The sequence below is a fragment of the Mugil cephalus genome, chromosome 10 (assembly GCF_022458985.1).
Source record: "Mugil cephalus isolate CIBA_MC_2020 chromosome 10, CIBA_Mcephalus_1.1, whole genome shotgun sequence".
In the NCBI taxonomy this organism is placed as follows: Eukaryota; Metazoa; Chordata; class Actinopteri; order Mugiliformes; family Mugilidae; genus Mugil; species Mugil cephalus.
The window spans coordinates 27,407,093-27,434,563 of NC_061779.1; the positions used below are offsets into that span (position 1 = coordinate 27,407,093).

Sequence of the window (27,471 nt, forward strand, 5' to 3'; positions counted from 1 at the left end):
GTCTTCTTCGCCTCAATGGATTTGACCTGGCAGGAGCTCGACAGCGTCATCCTACCATCAATGTATCACAATGCTATTCTTTGGGTAGGAGTGGAACTGCACCAATGAGCAAGAACAAATTCTGAGCGCTGGCGGTGGGGGGAAAAATATACAATGGTTAAAACGGGGAAGCCAGGCTTTAGAGACTTTAATTTAATTTAGTTTAAATTGTCTTCATGGGAGAAGGATGTTGTACCTTTATTTCATATAAAAGTTACTGTAAAGTTAGACAGTAATTCAATTTGGTAATTCATAAATAAGTTACATAGTTAAAATGATTCAAATATGGGAAAAGTTATTAATTCACTGAATATTTTAAGTTAAATATTCAAACAGTGACTCATATGGACTACAGGGTGGCAGTAACGTTCTACTATAGAAATGAAGAAGAAAGCTAGCAGACGAGGGTTTGAAAGCAGTAAAATGCGGTGCATTTTTTTTCCAGTAATGTTCTGCAAATTGTTCAGTAATTCAGTAGTTTTGAAAGAAGATACGGCCAAGTCTCCACACTACTGTTTGTAAATAGTTATTTATTCCCTTTTCAGCAAACTTGAGTTGACAGTTTGTGATACGTTTCGAAAGGAAAAAAGCTTTGTGAACTTTTTTCTTTTTAAAACTTATGACAGACAGTCATGGATTGCTTAAATTAATAGCCTGGCATATCTGATATCTGAATGGTTAGCCACTCTCCGGCTTCTAAAGATATACCCAGGCTAGAAGGCATGTACAGCCCCTCCTGATATGCTATCAACTGGTTTATTAAGAAAAATAAATCCCACATTCAAAAAAAAAAAAAGGGCAACTGGACTTATAGAGCCACTCATCCAAGCAGCTTCAGTTCTAAGATACTGGTGGAGAGTTGAGGTTTAAATATGAAATTCCGAGTGTAACCCATCAGAACTTGCTTCAGTAGTGTCTGTTAACAGCCCAATACTTACCTGTCACTCGGGGGGGGGGGGGGGGGGGGGGGGGGGGGGGGTTGTAACTGTATGGGTTAGAGTGTAGCTGCCCCCAGACTGTGGAACAGCACCCCTCTCTCTCTGTTAGACTTGCCACCTCCATTGACTCTTTTAAATTAAGGCTCAAAACTTACTTTACCTTAGATTTTAAGGAAAAAAAAATAATGACCAAGTTTCATGTGGCTCCACCAGTCTGGGCACGGGATAATTCCTCAGTATGGAAAACATCTGCTAAACTAATTACTAGTTTAATTTCAAGCCCCTGCATGTCATTAGTTTTTACCATGCATTTTAACTTTACTTACTATTTGAAATCACAGTTCGGAGATGCATCTTCAACCAACAATGGCATTGTTGGCACCGAGAGCCAGAAAAAGCCTTGAGATTAAAGTAATAGTTTTCGATCAAAGACAAAGACTGTAGTAGAGAGTCGAAAAGTGGCTTTTAGCTGCAAGGGTTGAACCTAATTAGAATATATGCAGCTTGTTAAAAGGAGATGTTGGTATGGCTTTTTAGGAGTTAATTCTTTTAGTTCCTTCCATGATAATAAAACATCAGTACTAAAATGCCTGTCAAATTTTACAAAGAAGAACACAAGACAGAAACACTGACAAATTACTGCAGCAAAATAAAACTTTGTGTGGTTTGCAAATTGTGTTCAATTTGTAGGGGAAGCTTTGAGCAAATACACAGATCAACAGCGAGTGGGAATTTAAAGTACAGCCAAAACTGGTGTATTAATTGTCAGTTTGTTATGCAGTATAAACGATCAAGCCGGCTCTGTCATTAAGTCACAAATCACTTGTTTTTCTGTGGTGATTCCTCTTATTTTCATTGTTTGTGTGCGTGTGTGTGTGTGAGTGTGTATATATATACACACATATACACACACACACACACACACACACATATATATTTTATAAAATATTTTATTCATACAATCATTTCTTTAACTATAGCAACTTTACCATTTAATTTTGTTTGTCAAGATATCAGTCACACATCACCTCATAAGAACAACAGTAAATAAACAAATGCAGAAAAAAATATTCTGTATCCATTTGAGTGTCTCCTGTTTTGCTTTTCAGTTCATCCTTTGTCTGTACACCTGTCCGTCAGTGATAAGCCAATGGGAGTATTGCTGGTCCTAGTGGGGCATGTGTTTAGCACAGCACTAAGCAGTGGTCTCTGCTGGCTGGCCAGGAGGAGTGCCCTGCATGGCAGAACAGACTGGCCATTGGCATTGGCAAGTGACCTTCACACTGGTCCATTTACAGTTGGCTCTGAATTCCTGTCCGGGAAAAGGAAAGAGCAAAAGAGATACAGATTTTTAGAGCAACAGAATAAGTTAAGAGCAGCTATTAATTACATAAACTAGATTAATACTGAAGTCATCAAAACTGTTAAGGGACACATGGCACTGCCCGATTTTGCTTTGATGACAGCACTGCACATTGTTGGCATTCTCTCAATCAGATTCATGAGGTAGTCACCTGGAAAGACTTTCAATTAACAGTTAAGTTAATTTGAGTTATCAGCCTTATTGTGTGTTCACACTACCAGCTACAGAAGCTACAGCTCTGTCAGCACTGCCAGCAATATTGCTGCAGTGGGACTATGTGGTAGCATGTCACTTTCTCTCTGCTTGTCTGCACCCACAGAAACTGCAAATTAACAGCACCTCAGATTAGAACCCACATAAATGTTTCCAAGTTTAAGTGAGAGACACATCACAACATCAGCTGTTCACTTCATAAATCAGGCCCTAAATGATGAATTGCTACAAAGATCCACTACTGATGAAGAATAAAAATCCAGGGACTGGATAGTGAGCGAGTGATTTCTGCATGTGTGGTTTCCACAATGAAGCACGGATAAGGTGTGATGGTGGTTTGCTGGTGCTACTGTTCCTGATGTATTGAAAATTCAAGGCTCTAACTATGACGGCATTCTGCATTAATGTGCCATTCCATCTGGTTTGAACTTAGTAGGACCATCATTTGTTTTCCAACAGGACATTGACCTCAAACACACCCCCAGGGTATGCAAGGGCAATTTGGCCATGATGGAGGGTGAAGGAGTCCTGCATCAAATGATCTGGCATCCAGTCACCCAACAGACACGCTGTGGGAAGAGGGACCACAGAGTGAAGACAAAGCAGGAACAAGTGCTCAATGCCTCTAGGAATGCTTTCCAGACTGTTGGAAAACCATTGATTGAGAGAAGTACATGCAGTTATCAAGGCAGCCTGTGCCGACTCCTTGAAAAATGTAAAACATAATACATATTTGGGTTAGTTAAACACTTTTTTGTATACTACATAATTCCAAATATGTTCCTCCATAGTTTTGATGTTTTCAGTATTAAACTTCAATGTACAGATAATACAAATAAAGAAAAAGCATTGGTTAAGAAAGTGAATCCAAAATTTTGACTGGTACTGTACAGTAACAATGAGATGCTTAAATGACAGGTCTGCACACATCATAAAAAACAATTCAATGGGGGGTTTCTTAGTTTAGTGGTGCAACACAGAAACACATTCAGACTACACCAAAGCCTCCCACTGCTTACCAAGACAGTCCAGACTTACCTGGCTTCCTCTACAGCTGACATTTCCTCTAGAGGACCATTGGGAAGCTCCACAGTGGAGTGACATTTCTCACTGCTTACCAGAACATAAAAGGAGAGAGGAAACAAACACTAAATAGGCTAGAACTCTTTCAACAAAACTTTCGTAATATGTTAGATCATGTTCAAATGAACACCAGACAACACACAATTTATAATTAAGTCCAAATACAGCTTTTAAAGTATGTTTTAAAATATAAAATGTTAATAACAAAGGTATCTGACAAGGTTGCACACAGTTGGGTTCATATACAAAAAAATTACAACCAATTGTGTGTGTTTTTTGTTTTTTTTGGCAAAGGCATGTGAATGTTATACACCTGGTGGTGAACCCTTGGTATTTGATCTGGTGAACACTTACTCTTTATTGTACACGATCCAACACTGTTCTTCACTAACTGAATGTTGTTATTTTCGTAAAAAGGTTTCTGAGATTATCCACCACTGACGTTTTCTGTACACATCTTTTTGTTTCATAGAACATTAGCAACCCGTTGACTTTATCACATGTTCCTGCCTAACTGAGATAGATTTGTTTTGTTTTTGCAGCATAAAAAAATTAAAAATAAATACAAAAATATATACAATGTATTAATTTGTGACTGCATTATTAGCAGACACTTCTTTTCATTTTGTATGCAGGTAAGTGTCTGTGCATGTGTCTAACCCCGTTTTTGGACAGTAGGTGGTTGGTGAGCTGTTGGTGCCTGCTGTCTCTGAATCCACACATTCCCCTACCGAGTACTTCTTTGAAGAAACAATCTTCTCTTCATCACTGGAACACAGACACAAGCAGACATACATTGTTACACCAATCACAAGTGATTTACAACAAGTACCTCCCCACAGGAACACAATGAACACAGTGAGATATGAAGAGTGACGCATGCTGAACTGATTGACAGAGAACCCAGCAAAACAGAGGATGGTTGTGTTGAAATGGGATAACTATGAACTATGAATTAAAATGTACAGCAAATGGATTAAGTCAACTGTTCCTGATTAATTAGTCATGATAACATCTACTTTGTAGCAAACAGTGGGCCTGAACTGATACAGATCATTAATATCAAAATAGATTAACCAGCCGTCAGTCCTGCTTTGTATCAGAAAACCACCAATAACTTAATGAGACCGCAATCAAGCAAAACACCCACAAACATCCAAATATAATACAACAGCATTAATCCAATGTTATCAGTTTGCATTTTGTCGTTCATGTACCTGCAATGAGGATAAATCTGAAGGTTCATGGTGTATCCAAAAAACAATTAAAAGGGCAGAAGAAGTTTCGCTACTTGAATGAGTAGCGTCTTCTCAAAAGTTGACTTTTTTAAAGTTTTTTGGATAATGACGATAATGTTGAATATGATCTAATCTAAAATAAGGTGGGAAGAAAACGCTCATGGTGGTTTTTGTAATGAAACTTTCCTACAATATACAGGTAAAATATTTGTGATTTGATTTAGATTAGCAGCATCAAAACCAGCATCTGATAACAAAAATGCATTTATCTTTCTACTTTGAGGTTACAAAAGCCAAGTTTTTTTAATATATATAATTTCTACTGTTGCAACTAAGAACTGTAGAAATTGTATTCATACTCAATGACAGGAAAGATGGAAAATATTTCTGGTCATTCTTATTACTGCACAAGGGTGAGGTTATAATATTACTTAATCAAATATTAGCATTTTAATTAATTTGTGATCACAGTTATATAATCAGTCAGAACCTGATAATCTTTTTTCACTTTGTCTTGAAAGTGTTAGAAATTATTAAGAAGACACTGGCAAAAGAGCCAAATAAAAAAGGAGGCAGCTATAGGTAAAGCAAATCATAATGAACAGAAGAATAAAAATTCTATTAACTTAAAAGGAATTTCAAAGCAAAATCCAATCAACACCACTTAAAATGTTGTTTAAGTTGGGGCAATTTCACTTGTGTCATTTGTTTCCACATAATTTGGTTCTGTTGACTTTGACTGTTAAGATAGAAGCCATAAGAATACATTGTAAACCAAAATTACATAAATTAAAAAATGCACTTGGACAAGACCTTTGATAGAAACACATGCAGAATGGAGATGGGGAAAAAACAAGGAGTTGGAACCAAAAAAATCAAAATTCGGAAAATAAAAGTTGGTGGTTGACGTGACAACAAGACTACATTACGGCTGCAGGCTGATCTCTGATTGGCTGTACATACCGATAAGATTTCAACACTCTGAGGAAGACCACACCCACAACGCACAGCAGGAGAGAGAGGGGAAGCTCAGATTGTAACTGTCACTCAGTTCATTATGCTGTTATTTACTCAGAAAGACAGACAACATAATGTAGCATTGACAGCGGAACAAATGGCCAGAGGACAACCAGATTTGAGGAAGTTGTATTAGCAAATATTTTCCTAAGGAGGCATCTTTGCAACTTTATCATTAAACAATATTAAGCCATTTCGCCTTTTTAGGGCTGATGGTTGTAAACCGTAAAAAAAAAAAAAAGAAAAAAAGAAAATGAAAATCCATAATAAGGATGTCACTGTTGTCAATATAATATTGGACCGTTTGGTACCGCATCCACAGTTTAATGCCTGTTTGTAAATTTAGGTTTTGCATTCAACTGTTTCATTATTTATATTTGTCTGTGAATTACTTGTGTATGCCCCTGAATCCATGTGCTTGGCAAGAAAATTCCTTGGTGCACATAAATATCCAATAATTACATGCTAGAGTTTAGGGAAGCTGACAATAGTGGATTTCACACATTACTTCATAAAGTTTCTGTACTGATTATTAAGACGAGGAAGAGAATATAGTTAATAAAAAATGTACTGTCTTCAAGCACTGTTCTGTGTTGCCTACTCAGAAAACACTTCCAACATGACTGTATCTGAATCACCATCACCCAGCCATATTACTGTCTAGACAAAGGATAGCAACACACATCCCTCGCTGATGCCTTGTATATACCCCACTGGCTCAGAGACACAAAAATATAAGGGCAGTAGGAATGTTCATTGCAACACACAAAGGTATTGAAAACAGCTGAAGTACAGAGCCGGTTTATTATAGGGCGGATAGGGAAAAGAAGAGCTCAGTAGCCCTAAGCTATCCCTTGTATGAAAGTACAGTCAAGAAAGCAGAGTTAATGAAAACAGTTTCCTGTCTCCTGCTGAAGTTTTACTGAAGTGAAAAATAGCGACTTTTCAACAATCACCACAGCCCACCATGTTTTGCTACATATTGAACCATGAAATGTATTGTTTCACCCTCATTTGATCTTTTGTGAAACATGAAGGCTCAGTCTCTTTGATTATTAATAGTGGGTTTTTAAATATGTTGTACCTGGGATTTTGGCACAAGGGATTGTAACATCTAATTCTGTGTAATGAATGCTCTACCAAGCTGTCTCCTGTTAACTTCTGTGTCTCCCTCTCCCCTCCACTTCTCTTCCATCTTCTTGTGAGTGTCTCTGGCCTGGAGTTGTGTTTCTGACCTATGGAGCTCCATAAACTACATCTGTCGTGGTCTCATCAACCTGCTCAGTCTTCATGACCTGCAGTTATCCACTCCTACCTGAATGAACAATGCTCCAACCTGCCTATGATTCCTCTTATATTCTCACACTGTCATATAACATCATCAGCTTTGAATTATCATCAGACTATATATGTCAGATGTATTCATCTATGACAGAAGTATGTTTATCTTGTTTCTCCTGCTGTTCTGTTCTCTCTCTTTTCTGTCTCTACCTGACTGGTCTTAGTCAGATGCGTCCCTCCATATGAGTTGGATTCTGCTCAAGGTTCTTCCTGTTAAAAGGGAGTTTTTCCTTTTCACTGCCACCTTCAGGCTACTCTGGAGGCTTCAGGCCAAATTTTGAAAAACACCTTGAGACAATTTGTATCAATATATAAAAAATAATATATATATTTATACAATATATAAAAATTGAATTGAATATTCAAATTTAACCATTGATGTGAAGAACATACCCAAACTATAGTGACCAAAAATTATTAGATAGACAAACCAGAAATCACTATAGGACATGTGCACACATCACATGTAAGGGTACTTATAATAAAACGGATTCGACAACACTAATGAGATATAACATGACAAGTAACCATTCTGGTAAAAGGCATCAATATCTACATAAGAAAGTGTTATATTGTGTAGATGTGATTGGCGAACCTCTTGAAAACAGCGGTCTCAGTCTTGGCATCAACAGTGAGACTGACTGTTTCTTTCATAGAGCCATTGATGACGGTCTCCGTGATGCTGCGCTGCTCAGAACAGGCATTTTCCTCCTCTGGTCGATCTCTCCCGAGGTCCTTAGGTAAAGTGGAAGAGGGAGAACCCACACTGGTACCCAACCATGAATCACGGTCTGAAGTATGTTAAGAAAGAGACACTCGATTCAGGTCTAAAGGGATACTGTGGCAGTAGATGAATACATCAATAAGTGTAACTGTGTGATTTAAATTATACTGCAGAAAATAAATTGTGAAGAGACATCATACACACAAGAGAGTATAAGTGTAAAATATCCTTTCTAATTAGACTATATTGCCAAACTTATTCGCTCATCTGCCTTTATGCATATAGTAATAATAATAATAATAATAATGATAATACATTGGCTTTATATAGTGCTTTTCCATTAGATACTCAAAGCGCTTAAAACTGTTTACATTATTCATTCGCTCACACAGTCACACCCTGGTGGTGGTAAACTCAAAAAGTCACAGACACAGCTGCCCTGGGGCAGACTGACGTAAACATGGCTGCCAATCTGCACCAACGGCCTCTCCCACCTCTCCAACCAACAAACATCACTCACTCACAAGCATACACTCACAGTGGAGTACTGTTCTACTGGGTTGAGGTCAGGCCAGTCAAGTTCTTCCACACCGAAGTCGCTCATCCATGTCTTTATGGACCTTGCTTTGTGCACTGGTGCGCAGTCATGTTAAAACAGGAAGGGACCATCCCCAAACTGTTCCCTCAAAGTTGGGAGCATGGACTTCCAAAATGTCTTGGTATGCTGAAGCATTCAGAGATCCTTTCAATGGAACTAAGGGGCCAAACTCCTGAAAAACAACCCCACACCATAACCCTCCCTTCACCAAACTTCACAGTAGTCAGAGAAGTACCGTTCTCCTGGCAACTATCGAACCCAGATTCGTCTATTAGACTGCCAGATAGAGAAGCGTGATTCACTCCAGACAACGTCTCAACTGCTCTACAGTCCAAAGGCGGCGTGCATCTGACACTTTTCATTGCACTTGGGAATGTATGACTTGGATGCAGCTGCTTGGCTAAGGAAACCTATTCCATGAAGCCCTCTACACACTGTTCTTGACTTAATCTGAAGACCACATGAAGTTTGAAGGTCTGTACCTATCAACTCGGCAGAAAATTTGTGACCTCTGTGCACTATGCACCTCACAATCCACTGAGCCCACTATGTCATTTCACATGGCCTGCTACTTTGTGGCTGAGTTGCTGTCATGCCCAATTGCTTCCACTTTGTTATAGTACTACTGATAATTGACCATGGAATATTTAGTGGTGAGGAAATTTCACAACTAGACTTGTTCCACAGGTAGCAACCTATCACAGTACCAAACTGGAATTCACTCAGCCCCTAAGAGTGACCCACTCTTTCACAAATGTTTGTACAAGCAGTCTGCATGCCCAGGGACTTGCCTATTTAGACGGGTGAGAAAATACTTTGGCAATATGGTGTATGTCCGGACTGTCAGTGGGATAACTGGACTGAGTGCCAAACGTGTTTGAATGTTATATTAGTCATGTAAAACTGGTGTGTGTCACGATCTTACCTTCGTCCTGTGTGGGTGCATTGACCCCCAAAGGGTCTGAAGTCTCTATGCTGGTTTCCATAGCAACAGGAGAGTTGCATCTCAGAGGATCTTTGGGGCTGAAAAATGGAAATTTCCATTTACTTTTGAGGATTTAAAGACAATAACACCCACAAAAATTGAGATTGATACTGTAAGAATACTGTAAGGATATCCTACCCGATAGGGTTGAAGTTGGAGAAATCAGCCCAGCCAGCTTCAGAGTTGGAGGTAGCAGCAGAAGAGGAGCGCCATGCTGCCTCAGTTGGGGCTTCTATGGAAGAGGAGGAGGACAAAGGAGAGGATGCAGAGCTGTTTGAGCTGGAAGTTGGAGCTATGGATGTACCCGTGTCCATGGGGATGTCATCGAAGTTAGCTGTCCACACGGGACCTAAAAAAATAATGTGTTGGTCCCAAAATTGATATCGCATTTGAATCAGCAGTGAATCATTTCATTAGTTTTTTTTGTCTTCTCTTTTTCTAATAAATAATTAGTAATATTGCTTAACCCTGCTTTGCAGAGAAGGTAGAGGACAAGCCAGTTGGGTAGTGTCCTCTGTTTTAGAGTAGTCCGAGATTTCTGTCAAATGTCAGAAATGGAAAAAGGACCGTGGTTTTGCCACAAGTGGTTTGGCCTATGTTCCAATAACAAGTGGTCATTCATTCAGTTAGAAGTTAGAATTTATCATAAATGTATTTTGTTGTTTAAAGTTAACACAAAAAGTCTGCAATTAGCCTAATGTTAAAAAATATAGTACATGATTTGGGAAGAGCTGTAAATATGAATTGTTTCTACTGTCACAATGAAGTAATGTTTTACATTATGTAAAGCACACTTAACTGTCCATGTACACCTCAACAAGGTACTACTATATTGCACTACCGCCACTGTGGTACATATATTGATTTTCTGTACTTTGTTTTTCTTGAGTGTTTATTTTATATGTGCAGTGTTATTTTATGGTGAGATAGAAACAATTTTTTGATTCTTCTGTATGTCCAGAAAATATAGAGAACTGACAGTAACTGAAACACCTGGCCTGAAACCCCAGAGCAAGCACAAAGGCAACAGTGGCAAGGAAAAAACTACCCTTTACAGAAAGGAAACCTTAAGCAGAACCCAGGATCTTGATGCTCTGATGCAATAATAAATGTTGCCTACACCAACTTAGAGTGTAATACTGATTGAAAGTTAGACTGATTAGTTTTACAGGACTACATGTGAAGAAACAAAATACTTACAATTTGACAATGCACGGGAAAACAGCATTGCCATGCTAGCGTTTCAAATCCGATCTACAGTCTCTTCTCAAAAACAACTATTAAGGACACAGTGACAACTCCCAGGCACTGACCATTTCAATTTTAGTAAGTGTGCAATCACTCCATTGTTTTCTTTTGGGGTTCACGTGGTTTTGAAGGACTGTTTGCATTAAAGTAGGATAAAGATATCTACAACAACGGGCGTCTTGGTCTCTGTCTAATGCATTTCCTTACTTTTGACGTTTTGGTTTGGTTTGATATTCTGGTGTACTGATATAAATGGATACTGATATAAATAAATCTGATCCCCATAATAATTGGTGCCAGTGCAGAAGCTGAGCAACGAGGCTGGAGTGGTTGCTGTGGATTTGTTGCAAAATCCAAAATTGCTCTCCTGTAGGAGTTGGGCATTCGCAGGTCGCTGTAAACAACATGTCGCTGGCAGCGGAGCGAGTGAGTGGCTGTGGTTAAGGAGGAAACACGCTAGCTGGGGGCGCTAAAGGTAAGGCTAGCTGTGTAGCGTTAGTAGTTAGCAGTTGAAGTAAGGCTGATCTAATCTGTCGATTGAAAGTCACACAGTGGCGTGGTGGCTGCATTGAATAGGGTGACTCCAGGAGCTGGAGCTCACTGTTAAGCCATCTTGAGGTGTTGTGGGTCTAACTTAACGAAACATTGGTGAAGGGAGGTGCCCACTTGAAAACCCCAGTGATACCCCATACTGCCTACTGCTGTTGGCTAGGCTCGTTAGCTGGTGTTTTCTTGTGTGTTACTTCTGATCTTGTCAGGGGAGAGATGTTGGTTGAAGTGTAGTTGCATGTCCCATCACCTCTATTACCTACTGCTACTGGCTAGGCTAGTTAGTAGCTGATTGCTGGTTGCTTTTTCAGTTGGACTAGGGTTCTAAATGAGTTTTGCCTTGGATTATGGCACAAGGGATTGTAACACCTTGTTCTGTGTATTAATGAATAGTAGACAAGGAAGACAGATGTGAACACCCCCAGGGCTGAGATAAGAGATTTGGAGGTGGTCTGGGTCGCACGTGTGCACACTCTTTGCAGTATGAACAGGATGCATGCGTAGTTCCATTAAGGAAAGCCACAAACAGACAGGTAGCTGCACATGGAAATTTCAAACTCTTTGAACCCTCAGACTTGTTCTGTTATTGGCTTGATGTGTGGTACTCTTTGCTAAACCAACCTGTGTCAACTTCCATTCTGTCATCGTTGCTAGAGTTAGGTGCTTCAAATGGATCTCTCTTCACATCCTCCTCCTCCGAGTCTGTGCTCTCCTCACTGTCTGTGCTGCCTGAACTCCTGAAATGGACAAATAAATTAAGTGTAATTTGATAATCTGCAGCAAGATACAGTTCATGTGTTAAGGCAAGTAAATAAATCTTAATTAGTTACTTAAATCATTATGGGGCAAGGGATATTTAGTAACTTCAGCACACATTTGGCAGGTTTAGAAGAATATGGGTTTGACCCAGCCATTCAGTAAAGATTGAGGAAACATTCTCAGGCAAACCAGGGTCAAATGTGGTCTGCAATTTTAGGTATTGGGTACCAAGAAGAAGTGTCGCAATGTCTAATATGATAATGTGTATGTTGACAAGTTGATAAATCACCACTGAATCAGCACTTAATGTTCTAATGGTCTAAATACATGTTCCATTTGTTTACCACTTACGGTGTCCAGACGCATGGTTTTAGAAGAGGACATCTGATGTAAAATTGTAAAAACCTTCTCTGAACAGTGGAGCCGGACAGAGATACAATCTGCCATCTATTCATAACAAAGTCTTAATATCTGTCCTTAAAAAGGTTCACCCCTGTTCTCACATTCAGTCTGGAATGTCTGGCTATTAATGGGTCATTAAGAGTACCCTTCATTGAGGGGAGAATAGCATCAAAACAAATTCCTCCAACAACAGGTGAGTGTCTATTAACCTATTCAGACATGTTCCTTAGACAAACAAGCAAACAACAACAAAAAAATAAATTCCACATCATTCATTTAGAAGTGAGGAAGCCCCTTGGATGACTAGTGAAATGCCTTCAAGAAACCCAACAAGTCCAGTTCCCTTTCCTCCTATCCACTGATAGTTACTTTTGAGCATTTACCTTCAATCACTTGTGCTGACTGTTACTGGAAATGTAGTCATAATATTGATCTGCAAAAGATTGCTTAAGCCTATTGGGAGTGTGACGTTAAGGGAAATCTACATTGTTTAGTTTACCTACTCACAATGAGCAAAAGCACCATTACCACACTAGCCATTGACATGTATCATATACAGCGGGTAAAATAAATATTGAACACATCATAAGTTTTCATACAAAACATATTTCTAAAGGTGTTATTAACATACATACAACTTACATGAAATTTTCACCAAGTGTTGGTAACAACCCAAGTAATCCATACATAGAAAGAAACCAAAACAAATAGGTTCAGAAATTAAGTTATGTGTAATAATGTGAAATGACACAGGGAAAAAGTATTGAACACGCTTACTGATATTTAGAAGCCTCCTGTCTGGAGAAACTAGTCACATGCATTGCTCACGGGTGAATTTGGCCCATTCTTCCACACAAACAGTCTTTAAATCTTGAAGGTTCCGTGGGCCTCTTCTATGAACTTCAATTGGATTCAGGTCAGGTGATTGGCTGGGCCATTGTAGCAGCTTTATTTTCTTTCTCTGAAGCCAGTTGAAAGTTTCCTTGGCTCTGTGTTTAGGATTACTGTCTTGCTGAAATGTCCACCCTTGTTTCATCTTCATTCATTTTTCTCAAGAATGTCTTGATACATTTTTCCATTCATCCTCCCTTCAATTTTATTAAGTTTCCCAGTATATGCCCAGTATGCATAAAAACAGCCCCACACCATGATGCTCCCGCATCCAAACTTCACTGTCGGTATGGTGATGTGCAGTGCATTTTGTCCTCCAAACATGGTGTGTGATAGCATCCAAAGGGTTCAATTATGCTCTCATCTGACCAGACTATGTTCTCCCAGTATTTTACAGGCTTGTCCAAATGTTGTGCAGCAAACTTTAAATGAGCTTCAACATGCTGTTTCTTCAGAAATGGAGTCTTGCATGGTGAGCATGTATACAGACCATGGCTGTTGAGTGCATTGCTTATTATTTTCTTTGAAACAATTGTACCTGCTAATTCCAGGTCTTTCTGAAGCTCTCCACTAGTGGTCCTTGGCTCTTGGACAACTCATCTGATTATTCTTTTCTCTCCTGTCAGAAATCTTGTGAGGAGAACCTGGTCATAGCTGGTTTATGGTCGAGTGATGTTCTTTCCGCTTCTGGATTATGGCCCCAACAGTGCTCACTAGAACGTTCAGAGGTTTAGAAATCCTTCTGTAACCAATGCCATCAGAATGTTTTGCAACAATAAGGTTGTGAAGGTCTTGAGAGAGTTCTTTGCTTTTACCCATCATGAGATGTTCCTTGTGTGACACCTTGATAATGACACACCTTTTTACAGGCCATCAGTTTGGACTGAACCAGATTACATTAATTTGCACTAGGGATGTCACGATTACAGTTTTCCTTAGTACGATTACCAGCGTTTAGCGAGAACGTCAGCGCTCAAAAGAGGAAATTATAAACAGAAACGGACATGTGGTGTTAAACTTCTGGCAACAATAACCTCGTTCTTTATTGATAACCCGAGCGCCGTCCAGCGGATCGAGACACTTGAGAAAGTTTACAAAGTGACCGGTGGTAGCCGGTAGATTATGAACTCCAAAGAGTAGATACTGAGCAAGATAGTTATCTGTTGTTTACCTTAGTAGTTGCGAGTACCTGAGAGACATGCCGGAGACATGCAGCAGTGGTGTATCAATAAAAAAATTTAAAGGAGGGGTGGCTAGGATTTAGGAATGGCGACCCGCCGCTCCAAAATGAATGTAGAGGAAACGCTGCATGGGTGTTGCATGACTTTGTTTTCGTTCCGTTTGAGTTGCCCTTAACTATGGTTCCAGCATAATATTTTCTGACGGTATTCAGGAAATGTTACAATCAATTAATTGTAGCGCTTAATACCGCGATTAATTGTGAAATCAAGTAATCGTGACATGCCTAATTTGCACTGAGGGGCAGGACAGCTTTCTGATCACTGATAGATTTCAGCTGGTGTCTTGGCTTTCCATGCCTTTTTCCACCTCCCTTTCTGTGTGTGTTCAATACTTTTTTCCTCTGTTATTTTACATTATTACACATAACTTAATTTTTCAACTTGTTTGTTTTGGTTTCTTTCTATGTATGTATTACTTGGGTTGTTACAACACCTGGTGAAAATTTCATGTCAATAGCACCTTTAGAAATATGTTTACTATGAAAAATTGTGACATGTTCAACACTTATTTTACCCACTGTATTTTGAGTTTTTGTCTGAAACACAACAGATAAGAACACAACCATGACTCAAAGGCAATGACCACCAACCACTCAGACAAAATATGCTGCAATAGTCCAAATACTTCTGCTGTTCACTCAGTTCGAAACCTAGCAGATCTTCTTTGACAAAGTGCTAGAGCACAGCAATTGGATCAGGCCTTTTCCAGATCAAGTCTCTCATCAGCATGCCTGGCAGAAGATGTTGTCATAACTGGGAATGGATACATTGCAATGTGCCAACATATTCCATGGAGTATGACATTTTTACATAATCAAAGGCAATGAAAACACAACAGACAAGTCCTTACTGCGCTACATATGTGAAACAATGATGATTTCAAACTCCGATAACCAATTCAATAAGAGTAAAATTTCTTTGCGTTTAACTCACCTTGGGCGTCTCTGTGCCTCTGGTGCAAAGGTGACATCTTTCTCATCCCAGATATCCTCCTCATCTGAACAAGCATCTTCAAACTGCTGGATTTTTTCCTTACAGCGGGCCTCAAACAAAGTCATACTTGCCTGGAAAAACACATGTCACATACTTAGAAAATTACTGGTTATACCCATACAAAATCAGTGTTTCTTCTACATTCATTTAGGAGTGGCAGGCCGCCATCCCTAAATCCTAGCCGCCGCTCCTTCAAATTTCTTTCTTCTTTTTTTTTATTGTCACAAATACACCACCATCACCATCACCATCACACGTGTCCACCTTCACAGCAGAGTCCTGTTGGGGGGGGGGGGGGGGGGTACTCGTGAGTACTAAGGTAAACAATAGATAACTATCTTGCTCAGTATCTACTCTTTGGGAGGGCGGGGTGGGGTGTGGGGGTATTATGTTGTTAATTCCTTGCAAGATTGTCATGTCCAGCATCATGACATCATGTCAAGCACTCAGGCACCAGGGCAGAAAGTCAGAGGAGTGTGATCTTGGAAAAAAGAAAAGGGCAGCGACTCACCAAAGAAAAGGTAGACTTATTAGCTTAAGATAACTCATAATAGATTTTACAAGTTTAACTGCTCAACATTTATTGATGGCCAACTAACGTTATGTAACATATTGGTAGCTTAAGTTAATTAAATTATTGTCACGCAGTGTCACTAACGTGAGTAAAGCCCCTTTCACATCGAGTGAAAAGATTTTTCGTCGATGTGGAAGGGTCGACCCGGGTCAACGATTCGGCAACTGACCCGAGATTTTATCGGCTCAGCTCATCACGGTTTCGATGTGAAAAGGAATGTCGCGTCAACCCGGATTTTTGGCCCCGATGTTGATGTATCTGCCTGTTACATTCTGACTCGATGGCCTGATAGACTGTATCACTGTAGAAGCTTCAGCTCAAAAACAAGTTTTGGTCTACTCCCATAAAGACTGATCTCTGAAGGGCAGAGATTTTTCTTTTTTTCAATCAAACAAATCAAATGTGTTGTTACACGATCGTTAGTGGAAGCGCATAGGTGAACGACAACTGTGTTTATATATAGCTTGTATAGAGATCTCCCACACTTTTTTAACGATCATGGCAGCGCTCTGCATCCGAGGAAAAGAGGAGATTTGGCAGCAGATATCGGGCACTGTGCAGGACACAGTGATTTCTTCTAATATTAGCAGCCTTTTGAAAAAGCAGGGGTTTGTTTGACTGGTCCATTCTTCAGGTCATCAACAAACTGCAATGTATACTAGGTCTAACCCAGGACTTTTGTCGATAAAGTGCACCAAAAGTGCACCAAAGGTCTAAAAAATTCCGGGATTTTCAATGTGAAAGTGGTATAATGGATAGCATTACGCTGATATCTACACGCCATGATGAAATTGCTGACTGCTTTTTCAGATGAGCTTGTTGAAATATTTCTCTAAGAAGAGAAAGGCGCATGATGAAGATGACGCTAGTCAGGTATCATTCGCCTTTTCTTGACTCATAAATGGTCAGGTAAAAAAATGTGTTCACACTTGTAATCATTCTTTAGCTCTTCTATAAAAAAAAAAACAAAACAAAAAAAAAACAGCAAAGATTCATTGTTCTGAGCCTGGGTGCAAACTTTGCCACTGATTCTATAGCCCCATGAAGAAATTATTATTTATTGTTTATATTTTTATATTATATTTATTTATTTTACTTGAAAAGACATTTTAAACTGGCCATTCAATAAAGAGGTTGTAAAAGTAAAATCTGCAGTCAAGTGTCATTTGTTTACACTGCCATGGCTCTGCGGAGAGCCTGCCCCCGCTGCTGAAATAAATCCTAGAGGAAACACAAAAATGCACATCCACAAATGTGGATTCGCGCAGAAAACTAACATGTGAAGAATACATTGACATGTCTGCCTCCAATATTGTAGCTTAACAGATTTACTGCAGATTCAAAATGCAAAAGCACTTGTAAACCACAAAGGAAAGAGCTTTTAGGATTTATTTATATTTTTTTTTCCAAAATGAATACCCATATTCCATACATCAGCCATACTGATATCAAGAATCAAAAGACATGTCTTATAGAGAAAACAATATATTTCACTTTGTTAAATGACAATTTTACCCAATTTGACTAAATATGAATGCAAGATCAATATTCCAAATACTTACACTTTCATTTGTATTCAGTGAAAAATTGATGTCTGATATCCTATCGAAGGGAATACTGTAATGTTAGAGAGAACAGAGGTAAGTTTCGCACTTATATAATGCATTCCTAGATGTGGCAAAATACAAGTCGTCAGGAAACACAGCACCACTTCATGTTCAATATTATATGGAGAACCAACTAGTGCTGGCCACAACGGGTTCACTACAACAAAAATTACTGAAAAAGTAATGTGTACAAGCCTAAGTTTAAAATTTTTGTGTCTTTGTGTCCAACCATGTCACTGTGTGTGTAATAAAATTGGGGTTTTGACTTAGAAGACGGGACTCAAATTGGGGAACCTTAAGTCATAGAAAGTCAAAAGCACTGTACATCTTTTTATATTCATTAGTAGGGAAAAACCTTGAAAATAATTTGTCCAAGTGGCTGTTAAACTAGACTAAAAAATAAAAAAAAATAAAAATTCTTTACCTCTTCTCATAAAATGAATGTCACATTGGAAATGGTGTCTTCTTTTTATACAGTGTCTTTCTACCGATTTGTCCCTAAAATGCTTTACAGTCACAGACACATCTACCCATTTGTTAACATAAGCACACACCAGTTCCACACACTTGGGAGCAACTGTGCAAGTAAAAGAAAAAAAAAAACACGTTTTGCCAAATAAACACTTAAAAGGTGTCAGATTTGTAAGGGTTTATTGCTTATTTCATGTAGAACAACTCTTTCCTTTAGTAATCCCTTATAGGGAAATTCTTTCTCTGCATTTGACCCATCCAATCTTTCACACAGTAGTGTGTGCAAACAGAGCAGTGTGCTCCTGCCTGTGTAACACCCAGTGAGGAAGTTGGGGGTTAGTGCGTTGCTCAAGGCACCTCAGCCATGGACATTAGGGGATGCAAACCTGTGACCACTATGCCACAATTCCCCACTTCCATTTATGTAAAAAGTAAAAGTGATAGTCTTCAACACCAAAAACCCACAGTGCAGAAGATCTAAATCAGCTCATACTAAGGATAGCAAAAGGAGACAGAACATGACAATACAAAGGGTGGATATGGTTTACTCTCGTCAAGCGATATTGTGTGTTTGCAAAACAGCCACACTTGCAGTAGACACGGGACATCTTCAAATGAATGGCAGTAGTTTTAATGTCAACGCTTAATGGTCTTGGCAATGACAATGACCATTTCAAAATAACAGTTTGGTCCAATTGTTATAGCTGATAGTAGATCAAAATTAAGCCGAATTAAAGTGAGCTTGGAATAGGAATCCAACATATCATCCTAGTGTTCCAATTTACTTTTAAAGTGATACGAAAATGTGTTTATTGAATAAATCATTTACCAAGTATACCCAATGGCTTTGTAATGTCTTCAGTGTCTTGTCTCTTCAGTGTTGCATAGTAATATTTAGACAGCAAGTTTAGTTATGCAGGATAAGTACTCACTCCACAACATCGTCCTGATCAGCAAACTCTTCATCATTGAAGCCGAACTGCTCAATAAAATTGGACGTCATTTGTTGCATCTGATAATCAGAAAAGGCCTGGCAAAACCCAGGACCAACGATAATGATGTAGGTCTTGGCACTACACAAAGCTGGTCATAACTTGAACTACATACAATAGCAAATGCATGCGAAAAATGTCTTATCAAAACAGAATGAATAAAACGTTTACTAGTCAGGTTAAAACACTTGGGCACACAAAAATATTCATAAACAGATGCAAAGTGCTACAATTAAGAAATTATATATATATATTTTTTAATTTGAAGTTTCTTGAACATCATTAGTTATTAAGTAAAATAAACATCAAATCATGGTAGCAAGAGAGAGCAAGATTGTTTGTTGTTTTTTTTCAACAGATGAATATAGCAGAAAAACTGGGCTTCTATTTAAGACTTTCACAGAAAGGCTACTAAATGTTTGTACATAAATTAGGTCAGTGTGGCTATGGGTCTGCTTTGTGGGCATATACTCTGTGTATCTTTAGCTCTTACTTGTTGAAGAGAGGAGTCCTGGTGAAAGCCACTGTCTTTAAAGTCCACCTCGTCATCACTGGAAGAATGGATATGGTGTGTGTTCACCTAATAAAATATTTGTTATAGAAAAAAGGTCAAGACAATTGTCATCACTTCATTCAAGCCTTGCTTTATAGACTGAGTTTTAATCCGTCACCAATATCATTACAAATTTAATGTGTTTTTCTACAGAGCAAACACAAAATACATGTGCCAGAGTCTAAATAACATGTAGTGGAATTAAAGTCAATGCTTAATATTGCCTGCTTACTCACCAGGTCGACAGTGTTTCTTTTGTTTGTGTCAGCCAGCTGCCCAGAAATGAAGGCTTCCCATTTTTCTCTGTCCTCTACGGGGAGCTCTGTGTCTCACACACACACACACACAGTTTTTCACATGGAGTGTATTTATCAAAAACGGCGCTTTGAAATCCATGCCACATAGACATTGTTTTTAATAAATTGGCTAGGCATGAATGAAGCTGAAGCCACAAGAAGATTAACCTCCAGTCATCACCGATATAGGAATTTCACACATAACACAATATAGAGACTGTTCACAGAAGATGATGATGGTAAATTGCATTGAAAAAATGATTTATCACAGCAAGATGAGCAGTGAGAGAAGGGGGTTCTCACCAGAGATGAGGTGTTGTATTTGAGGTCCATTAGCACCTTTGTCACAGTTATGAATTATAGAATTGGCTATTCTGGTGAGATGACCCATGTAGCCTCGTCGTCGACCACCTTCCGCCCTAAAACACACATAGATAACAATGATTTAGACATTACTCTTTACTATTATTACTATTACTACTTTAGCACTAGAGCCAAGCATTCTTCACTTAAAAAGACTTACTGTTCTTTCTCGTTGGAGGTCCAGGCATCCAAGATTCTTTGAATAAACTGGCACTTTTGAAAAAGCTGTTTGAAAAACAAAACAAAACACAAGAACACCAAAATACAACAAATTCAGTAAATCAAAAAAAAATCTAGGTTAAAACCGTACCAACATTTATCAGGTTACAGTAGGGATGTAACGATTACTGGTTTCATGATAAACTTTCATGATAAATTCCTTATGGTTAGTATCACAGTTTCAAATTTTTATTATCGTTTTAACAATAATAAAAATTTTAACCGTGTCAATCAGGATGTCCGACACAAGTCCAGTCAATTTTTCTAAGAAAATGTTCCGTGTTAAAAACAAATCCCAAAGCAAACACTGAAATGTGTTTTGTTTTTCCAGGAGTAACATTAATGTGTGTGGGTCAGAATAATAATAATACATTTGCTCTTAGACTATTTACACAGTGGGTGTGTAGAAGGTAAACCCAGTGATGCTACGGCCACTACATCCTTAAGTTCACTGTGCTCATATTTTTTAATTGTTTTTTTAAAATAAAATTTCAACAACACCGTGATAATAATGATAACCGTGAGAATTGTGGTCACAGTAATCGTGAATATATGAATTTTTCATATTGTTACACCTCTTTAAAATTAAATTGTGGTTTCATGGTAATCTTACTATAAAAATTACAATATGATTCAATTTAGCAGAACACACGTGTGTTAACTGCGTAATGACAGCCAATATTAAGCAGATTTGCTATAGTCCCAGCAGTAAATGCTTGTGCAGTAGGGTTGAGCGGCAATACGGTAATAAGGTAGACCAGCGGTGTCTTTCAGAAGCAACAGTATCAGTTTCAATACCGTCATTAGTCATTAAAAAAAATTGCAGTGCACTTATATAGGAGATCAGGATTAAATATAAGATATAATTTTTCAAGCCTAAAAATGATTCTATGTCCACTGTTTGTGTGCGTGTGCGGTGCATTCTGCGCAAAAACTGTTCTGGATGGTCAGGTTAATTTAATTGTTTGACTGTTGTATTTGCACTTCTTAAGCTGTTGCTAATAAAAGTTGTTGGTGTAGGCACAAGCCAACAGTGTGGTGATGCTGTTGGGCCCGTCCGCGGTGCGCTTGTGTGAGCGTCGTGTATTTGGTCCGTCTTGCACGCAACTTCAAAACCTACCGGGAGCGTTTCAGAAGCGAGCGTTTAGCCCGCCAGACTTTGTTGACTTGCTCAGATTTGGCCATTTTCTTCTAAACATGCTTCTACATGTATAAATATGCTACGCAGTTAATAAGTTTTGCTTTTGTTTGTTTTTACGACCGGCAGTTTGCACGGGGTATTTTATTTGGAAAATCCACTGGACTCTTTGTTTTTTCTGTGTCTGGTTTCCGCCCACTCGAGATAGTCTGTGTAAATTAACGTGTGCTTCGTAATTTTTAATTAGTCGGTAAAATGTGGAGACGGTATGAAGGTATCAAAATTTGGATACCGCCCAACCCTATTGTGCAGGAAGAGAAACAATAACTTCAAATAAAGATACATTTATGAACTGATCAATATTTATTTTCTCTTGTATGCAAATCTTACATGTGTGATGAGGATGCTGTCCCTTGCATGTTCCTGCTCTGTGACATGCTGGGTGTCTGTGGTGGCAGGGGGCATAGCCAGAATCATGGCTGTGCAGATTTCCACCTGAATGTGGAGGAAGTTGTTCCAGATGTATTTGAAATACATATCCTGTTGAGTAAAGCAAACATTATAGAAGATGCATTAGTAAATGCATGATTTGGATAGAATGGATGTGGTGGTTCAGAATCCAGGAGAAAAAAAAAAGAAAAAAAAGAATGGGACAAAAACACTGTGTTCCAAATTATTATGCAAATACAAATTCAATTAAATAGATTTGTTTTTCAATGTTGGTTTGATCACTGACGTCAATCTCAGGCGGGTTTAAGGGGCAGCATAGTACTTACAGAGGGTATATACAGGAATCTTGAAGTTAATTTCAATACCTTTAAGACTTTTTCAACGCCTTCTCAATATTTTTTAATAACTCATCGCCACTTCGAATCATAACCATTTACATCAGTGACACCTTTAACTTTTTAGTTGTTAAAGTTTAACAGTTTTAGTTTACGATCAAGACTACAGACCACCATCACACAACTAGGGATGTAACGATTACAGGTTTCATGATAAACCGTAAAATGACGGTGACCTTTAGTAATACCATTTCAAATTTTTATTATCATTAAAACAATGTCTGATTATTATTTGTTTTTTCAAAACAAAAATTGGTTAATTATTTCAGTGTGGGTATACAAGTACTTTTTGAACACTTTTAGCACATTTCAACAATACTGTGATAATAATGATAACTGATAATTTTGGTAACAATAATCATGAAATGAAATTTTCATATCGTTACATCTCTACATAAACAGAATTCAAATAGGCTGGGAGAATAAATCGAAGGCAAAGTTTGAAGACAAATTTAGAGTAAACACTTGTATAACGCATGAACTCAAAACTAGTTTACACGCAGCATTGCTGTTCCACCCAGAATAAAGACAGTTCTACTAGCTGAGGTCTGTCACTTCAGGTGCGGCTACTGATGGCGGTGTAACGTTAACACTGGGTTGTGGTCGCACAACGTTACTGGCACAGAAGCTAAAAATGGATCGCAGTTACTAACAGTGGACATGTGACTAGCACCATGACATGGTGTGCTTGTACCAAGAGTGCCAGGGCGCACTCGGGGCGCACTCTGGTCTTTTGAAACGTTGTTTGTGCCTCTGAATTTACGTCCGCGTACAGAAATTTGAACGCACCCATAGTAGTCCAGTTGTTATGTTATGGGATCATCTGTAGTTTTTGGACTCAAACGTAAAATTTATCTCAAATTTTAAGACCTCATAAAGTCACGATAAGACCTTTTTTTAATACTTTTAAGGGTCTTAATTTCCCAAAAGTTGAATTATCAGCTTATATTACTTTTCCAGAACCTGCACATACGGTTGAGGAGGTTGTTCACCATGACTAGTAAGTCACTGACTTAGTCATGTCACAAAAAAATTAAAAGATCATTGTACTGTGAAAACATTTGTGTGCGGTTCAGAGTGCAGACAAGTTTCATAAATATGGGAAAGTTTCTGTAAGGCACATTCAGCATAATGACCACTGCAAGTCCATGATCACAGTGGCGTAATCACATTATGTGGAAGAAAATGCAGTTTTATACCCAGTTTTTGTTTCTGCAAAATAATGACACTTCAATGTCCCCCGCATTACCCTGAACCAAGCAGGCCAAGGCACGGTTGCCTCTGACAAATACGCCATCAAGTTGAAACGCATGACGCAACGTCATATCAAAATTACTGTTAGACATATATAGATAGACATATATACATGGCTGTAACCATACATGGTTACAGCCATGTATATATGTCTATGGTTACAGCAGTGCAATGGAGAGGAGACCCGATAACAAAGCTGCCATGACTTTCTTGGTCTTTGTAAACAATCTTCAAGTCAACCCTCTCCCTCTGACCAACGTAAATCCTTTGTTGCTGCCATTGTTGGGATGAAGGGATGGTAGTTTGCTTTATACGACATGATTACGTGGTTACATTCAGCGCGTCGCATACTTAACAGCGGTTGGGCGCATGTGTGACCAATTGTTCCATGCCGAAGTCCACCTCTTTAAACCATGCCATGCCAGGGAAACGTACCGTATCCAGGCACAGTACACTTGTGCTCCAAAGCACACCACATCCTCTGTAAAACATGGTGGATGCAGTGTGATAACAGTGCATGCTTCCAAAAGCTCTCAGTCACTAGTTTTAATGGATGCTGCGACTGAAGACAGAAGCAGCCAGATACAACATAGAGCAAAAGCAATCCAGGAGTTTTTAAGGCAAAAAACGGAATATTATGCAATGGCAGAGTCAATCACCAGATCTCAACCCGATCGAGCACACACTTGTCTTGCTTGAGACAAAGCTTAAGGCAGAAAGACCAACAAACAAGCAACAACTGAGGAAAGCTGCAGTAGAGGCCTGGCAAAGCATCACGAAGAAGGAAACCCAGCGTTTGGTGATGTCCATGGGTTCCAGATTTCAGGCAGTCATGGCCTGCAAAGGATTCTCTCCAAAAAATTAAAAATGTCAAAAAGCTCCTGAAATGAGACTGTATAAAAATTGACGTAATTTCTACTGAAACCCAACCTTAAGATAATTTTGTTCAATCCCTGAAAGTCTGTACTTCCATTGCATCACAAATGATTCAATTCAAATCCAACATGGTGGCATCCACAGCCCAAACCATGAAGATTGTGTCACTTTCCAAATATACATCGGCCTCACTGTACGTACAGAAAAAATATTTTCCAAGACATTTTGTACGCCATACAGCAGGTATGACTGCATGATCCCTGGCATCTAAACAAACTGTGCAAACATTTTATCCTTCCAATATACTATCTGGATCATACAACAAAGATGTAATCTTCATCTCCAAACTGGAGTCTAAAGAATGATGTAGAGACAATGAGATTTGTCATGAGTCTGTGTTTTGGCAAACTTAGCCTATAAGACATTTTATTATTATTGAAGATACTTTGAAATGCTTCACAAATCTGCAGCTGTATTTTAATATACAGTATCTTGCTTATAAAGGGCATAAAAGTTGCAAAAGCTTCATAAAAAAAAATCTAAATATAGATCATACTCACAAGTATGACTCCCAGTGTGTTGAGATTGATTAATTCTGTGTTGATGCTGTGTGTGTTGCTTTGCAACAGACTGGCCACCAATCTGACCACATTGAGTCTCGTATTGCCCACTGGAGGGTCCAGTACCCCCCACGTCGTCTTCATCACATTCCTCTGATGGTGGAGAACAAGCATTGTTTAGCATTTGCACAGGTGACTATAGTAGATGAATAAATCCATAATAATTACTCGAGATTTCAAATTAATCTGCAAATGGAAATTAATGTGTTGGGAGTAATTATAGTTAACTACTTATATTATTATTATATAATCATAAATAACAGCTCATAGCTGTCAGTGTGGTTTTCACCTTTGGGGGTTCCAGTAACAGCTGATGAAAATCTTTGAGTCGCGGTCTCACAGCCTCCAAGATACTGTGATTGACAGAGAATGAAGGGTGGGACATCCCAGGTGGGCACTCCATATGACCCTCAAACCTACAAAATCAAAATGTAATGAGTATGTTTTCCAAACCAGCCTTTTGGGCTCTGTCTACAGTCACAGGAAGGGAATGTTTTTTTTTTTTTTTTTTTAACTTAAACTGAATTCTTCCACGTTCTCCAACAATTCCATCATACTGTACATCAAAACCAAATTAAAAATAGAAGGCAGACAACAGAACAGAACATACGCTGGTCTCCTTGTCTCAAACAGTGTGAGGAGGATCTGGATGACACTGACAATTGCAGATTCATTCTTCTCTTTGTCGAAGATATTAGACAGCAGTTGTTCCACTGTTTCCTGTCTGAGGTGAAAGAAGACAGACATGAATATAAATATGAAGCAGGTTTTGGTATGAATAATGATAATTACAACAACTATACTCATTATTTCACTTGAATATAACACATTATATTCTTCAAATTGTTACAAAGATTAATTAACACAACAACAAATAGATGCAAAGAGAGAACAGAAATACTGGAAAAGGCAGCACTAAACTTTAAAGAATAAACATTAAAATAATACAACCTTTAACCAATTATACAGTTTGCTGTTGTGTTATTGAGATGTTATTCCTTTCTTTCTATCCATCTCTGCTTATCTTTTCAGTCACTTAGCTCTACTAAAGGTGAATGTGGTTGTAGAGATGGCGCCAATAGAAACACTAGCTGTCTCTTAGGACATTTTATTGATGGGTAAACTGTAAACAATGAGAATCTGTTGTTATTGGTGGTACACAGAGGTATGTCAGGCCTTAGTAGAAAACTTAGGGTACACCCACACTAGCCAGTTGTCCTGTACTGTGCCGAGTACGAATGACGCCGTCCTGCCGCCCACATTCACATTACGAACCAAAGAGCCGAGGCACGGTTGCCTTTGACACATGTCATCATGTTGATGTACAACATATGCACTCAGCAATTGTAACTATATAGTCAGTATGTTGACTTCTTGCACTCCTTGTAAGGAACATTAGACGCACACACCATTGTTGATTTCGAATCAACTGTCAAACCTAAAACACGCCTTCCGCTGCCAGTAGTTTCAGAGAGGATACTGACTGGTTGAACCACTTAGGTTTAGCCTGGCAAGATGGACTGGAAAGTGATTTCACAAAAATCCATCTGCCTGTGAAACACTACAAAGACATTTTTGTTCTGTACAGTAGAGTTTAGATGAGTTTTAGGAACAAGTGTGTACTTTTCAAGTGTGGCCAGAAGTGGGTCAGGCTCTGAGCAGCCCTGGACCTGGAACATCTGGTCTCTGCTCAGTCTAATGATCTCACACAGTGACTGGGAAGCGTTGGAGTGCCTCTGAAAAGAAAGAAGAAAAAAAAAGAGAGGAGGAATAAAATAAACCATATTTGATCTTTTATATGACTCCTGAAATTGTGCATACTGTAGGACTACAACAAACAAATATTTCCAGTTTTGGTATTCATTTCATACAACTTTATAATCTGTGCATCCCTATAACTTACTGGATAATTTATTTGAATCATTCCTGGCACAGGCAAATTCCAGAATTGGGGCTCGAATATGCTGCCAATTAATTTTCAACAATTCTGAACATATTGTAAATATGTTAATTATATGAAGGTTCCTCCACATAGATTTTT

General features: G+C 38.6%; 1 protein-coding gene across 11 annotated transcripts in view; it reads right to left on the reverse strand.

Annotated features, from left to right (window-relative positions):
- Positions 1 to 1,956: 1,956 nt before the first annotated feature.
- Positions 1,957 to 27,471, reverse strand: part of ppp6r3 (protein phosphatase 6, regulatory subunit 3) — a 36,110-nt gene continuing 10,595 nt past the window's right edge. The window contains exons 7-26 of one of the 11 annotated variants that reach the window (XM_047596827.1): positions 27,054 to 27,166; positions 26,041 to 26,154; positions 25,720 to 25,846; positions 25,371 to 25,523; positions 22,226 to 22,375; positions 20,639 to 20,703; positions 20,419 to 20,534; positions 20,056 to 20,141; positions 19,760 to 19,846; positions 19,207 to 19,304; positions 17,759 to 17,813; positions 15,563 to 15,693; positions 11,958 to 12,073; positions 9,678 to 9,771; positions 9,480 to 9,577; positions 7,828 to 8,023; positions 5,838 to 5,855; positions 4,297 to 4,404; positions 3,592 to 3,666; positions 1,957 to 2,289 (exon numbers count right to left, since the gene is read on the reverse strand). In XM_047596827.1, coding sequence (XP_047452783.1) covers positions 2,256 to 2,289; positions 3,592 to 3,666; positions 4,297 to 4,404; positions 5,838 to 5,855; positions 7,828 to 8,023; positions 9,480 to 9,577; positions 9,678 to 9,771; positions 11,958 to 12,073; positions 15,563 to 15,693; positions 17,759 to 17,813; positions 19,207 to 19,304; positions 19,760 to 19,846; positions 20,056 to 20,141; positions 20,419 to 20,534; positions 20,639 to 20,703; positions 22,226 to 22,375; positions 25,371 to 25,523; positions 25,720 to 25,846; positions 26,041 to 26,154; positions 27,054 to 27,166 — 2,034 coding nt within the window. In that variant the 3' untranslated portion in view covers positions 1,957 to 2,255. Of the gene's footprint in view, positions 2,290 to 3,587; positions 3,667 to 4,296; positions 4,405 to 5,837; positions 5,856 to 7,827; positions 8,024 to 9,479; positions 9,578 to 9,677; positions 9,889 to 11,957; positions 12,074 to 15,562; positions 15,694 to 17,758; positions 17,814 to 19,206; positions 19,305 to 19,759; positions 19,847 to 20,055; positions 20,142 to 20,418; positions 20,535 to 20,638; positions 20,704 to 22,225; positions 22,376 to 25,370; positions 25,524 to 25,719; positions 25,847 to 26,040; positions 26,155 to 27,053; positions 27,167 to 27,471 lie in introns of those variants that run through there. The other 10 variants (XM_047596826.1, XM_047596823.1, XM_047596819.1 and 7 more) reach the window with 10 other exon arrangements.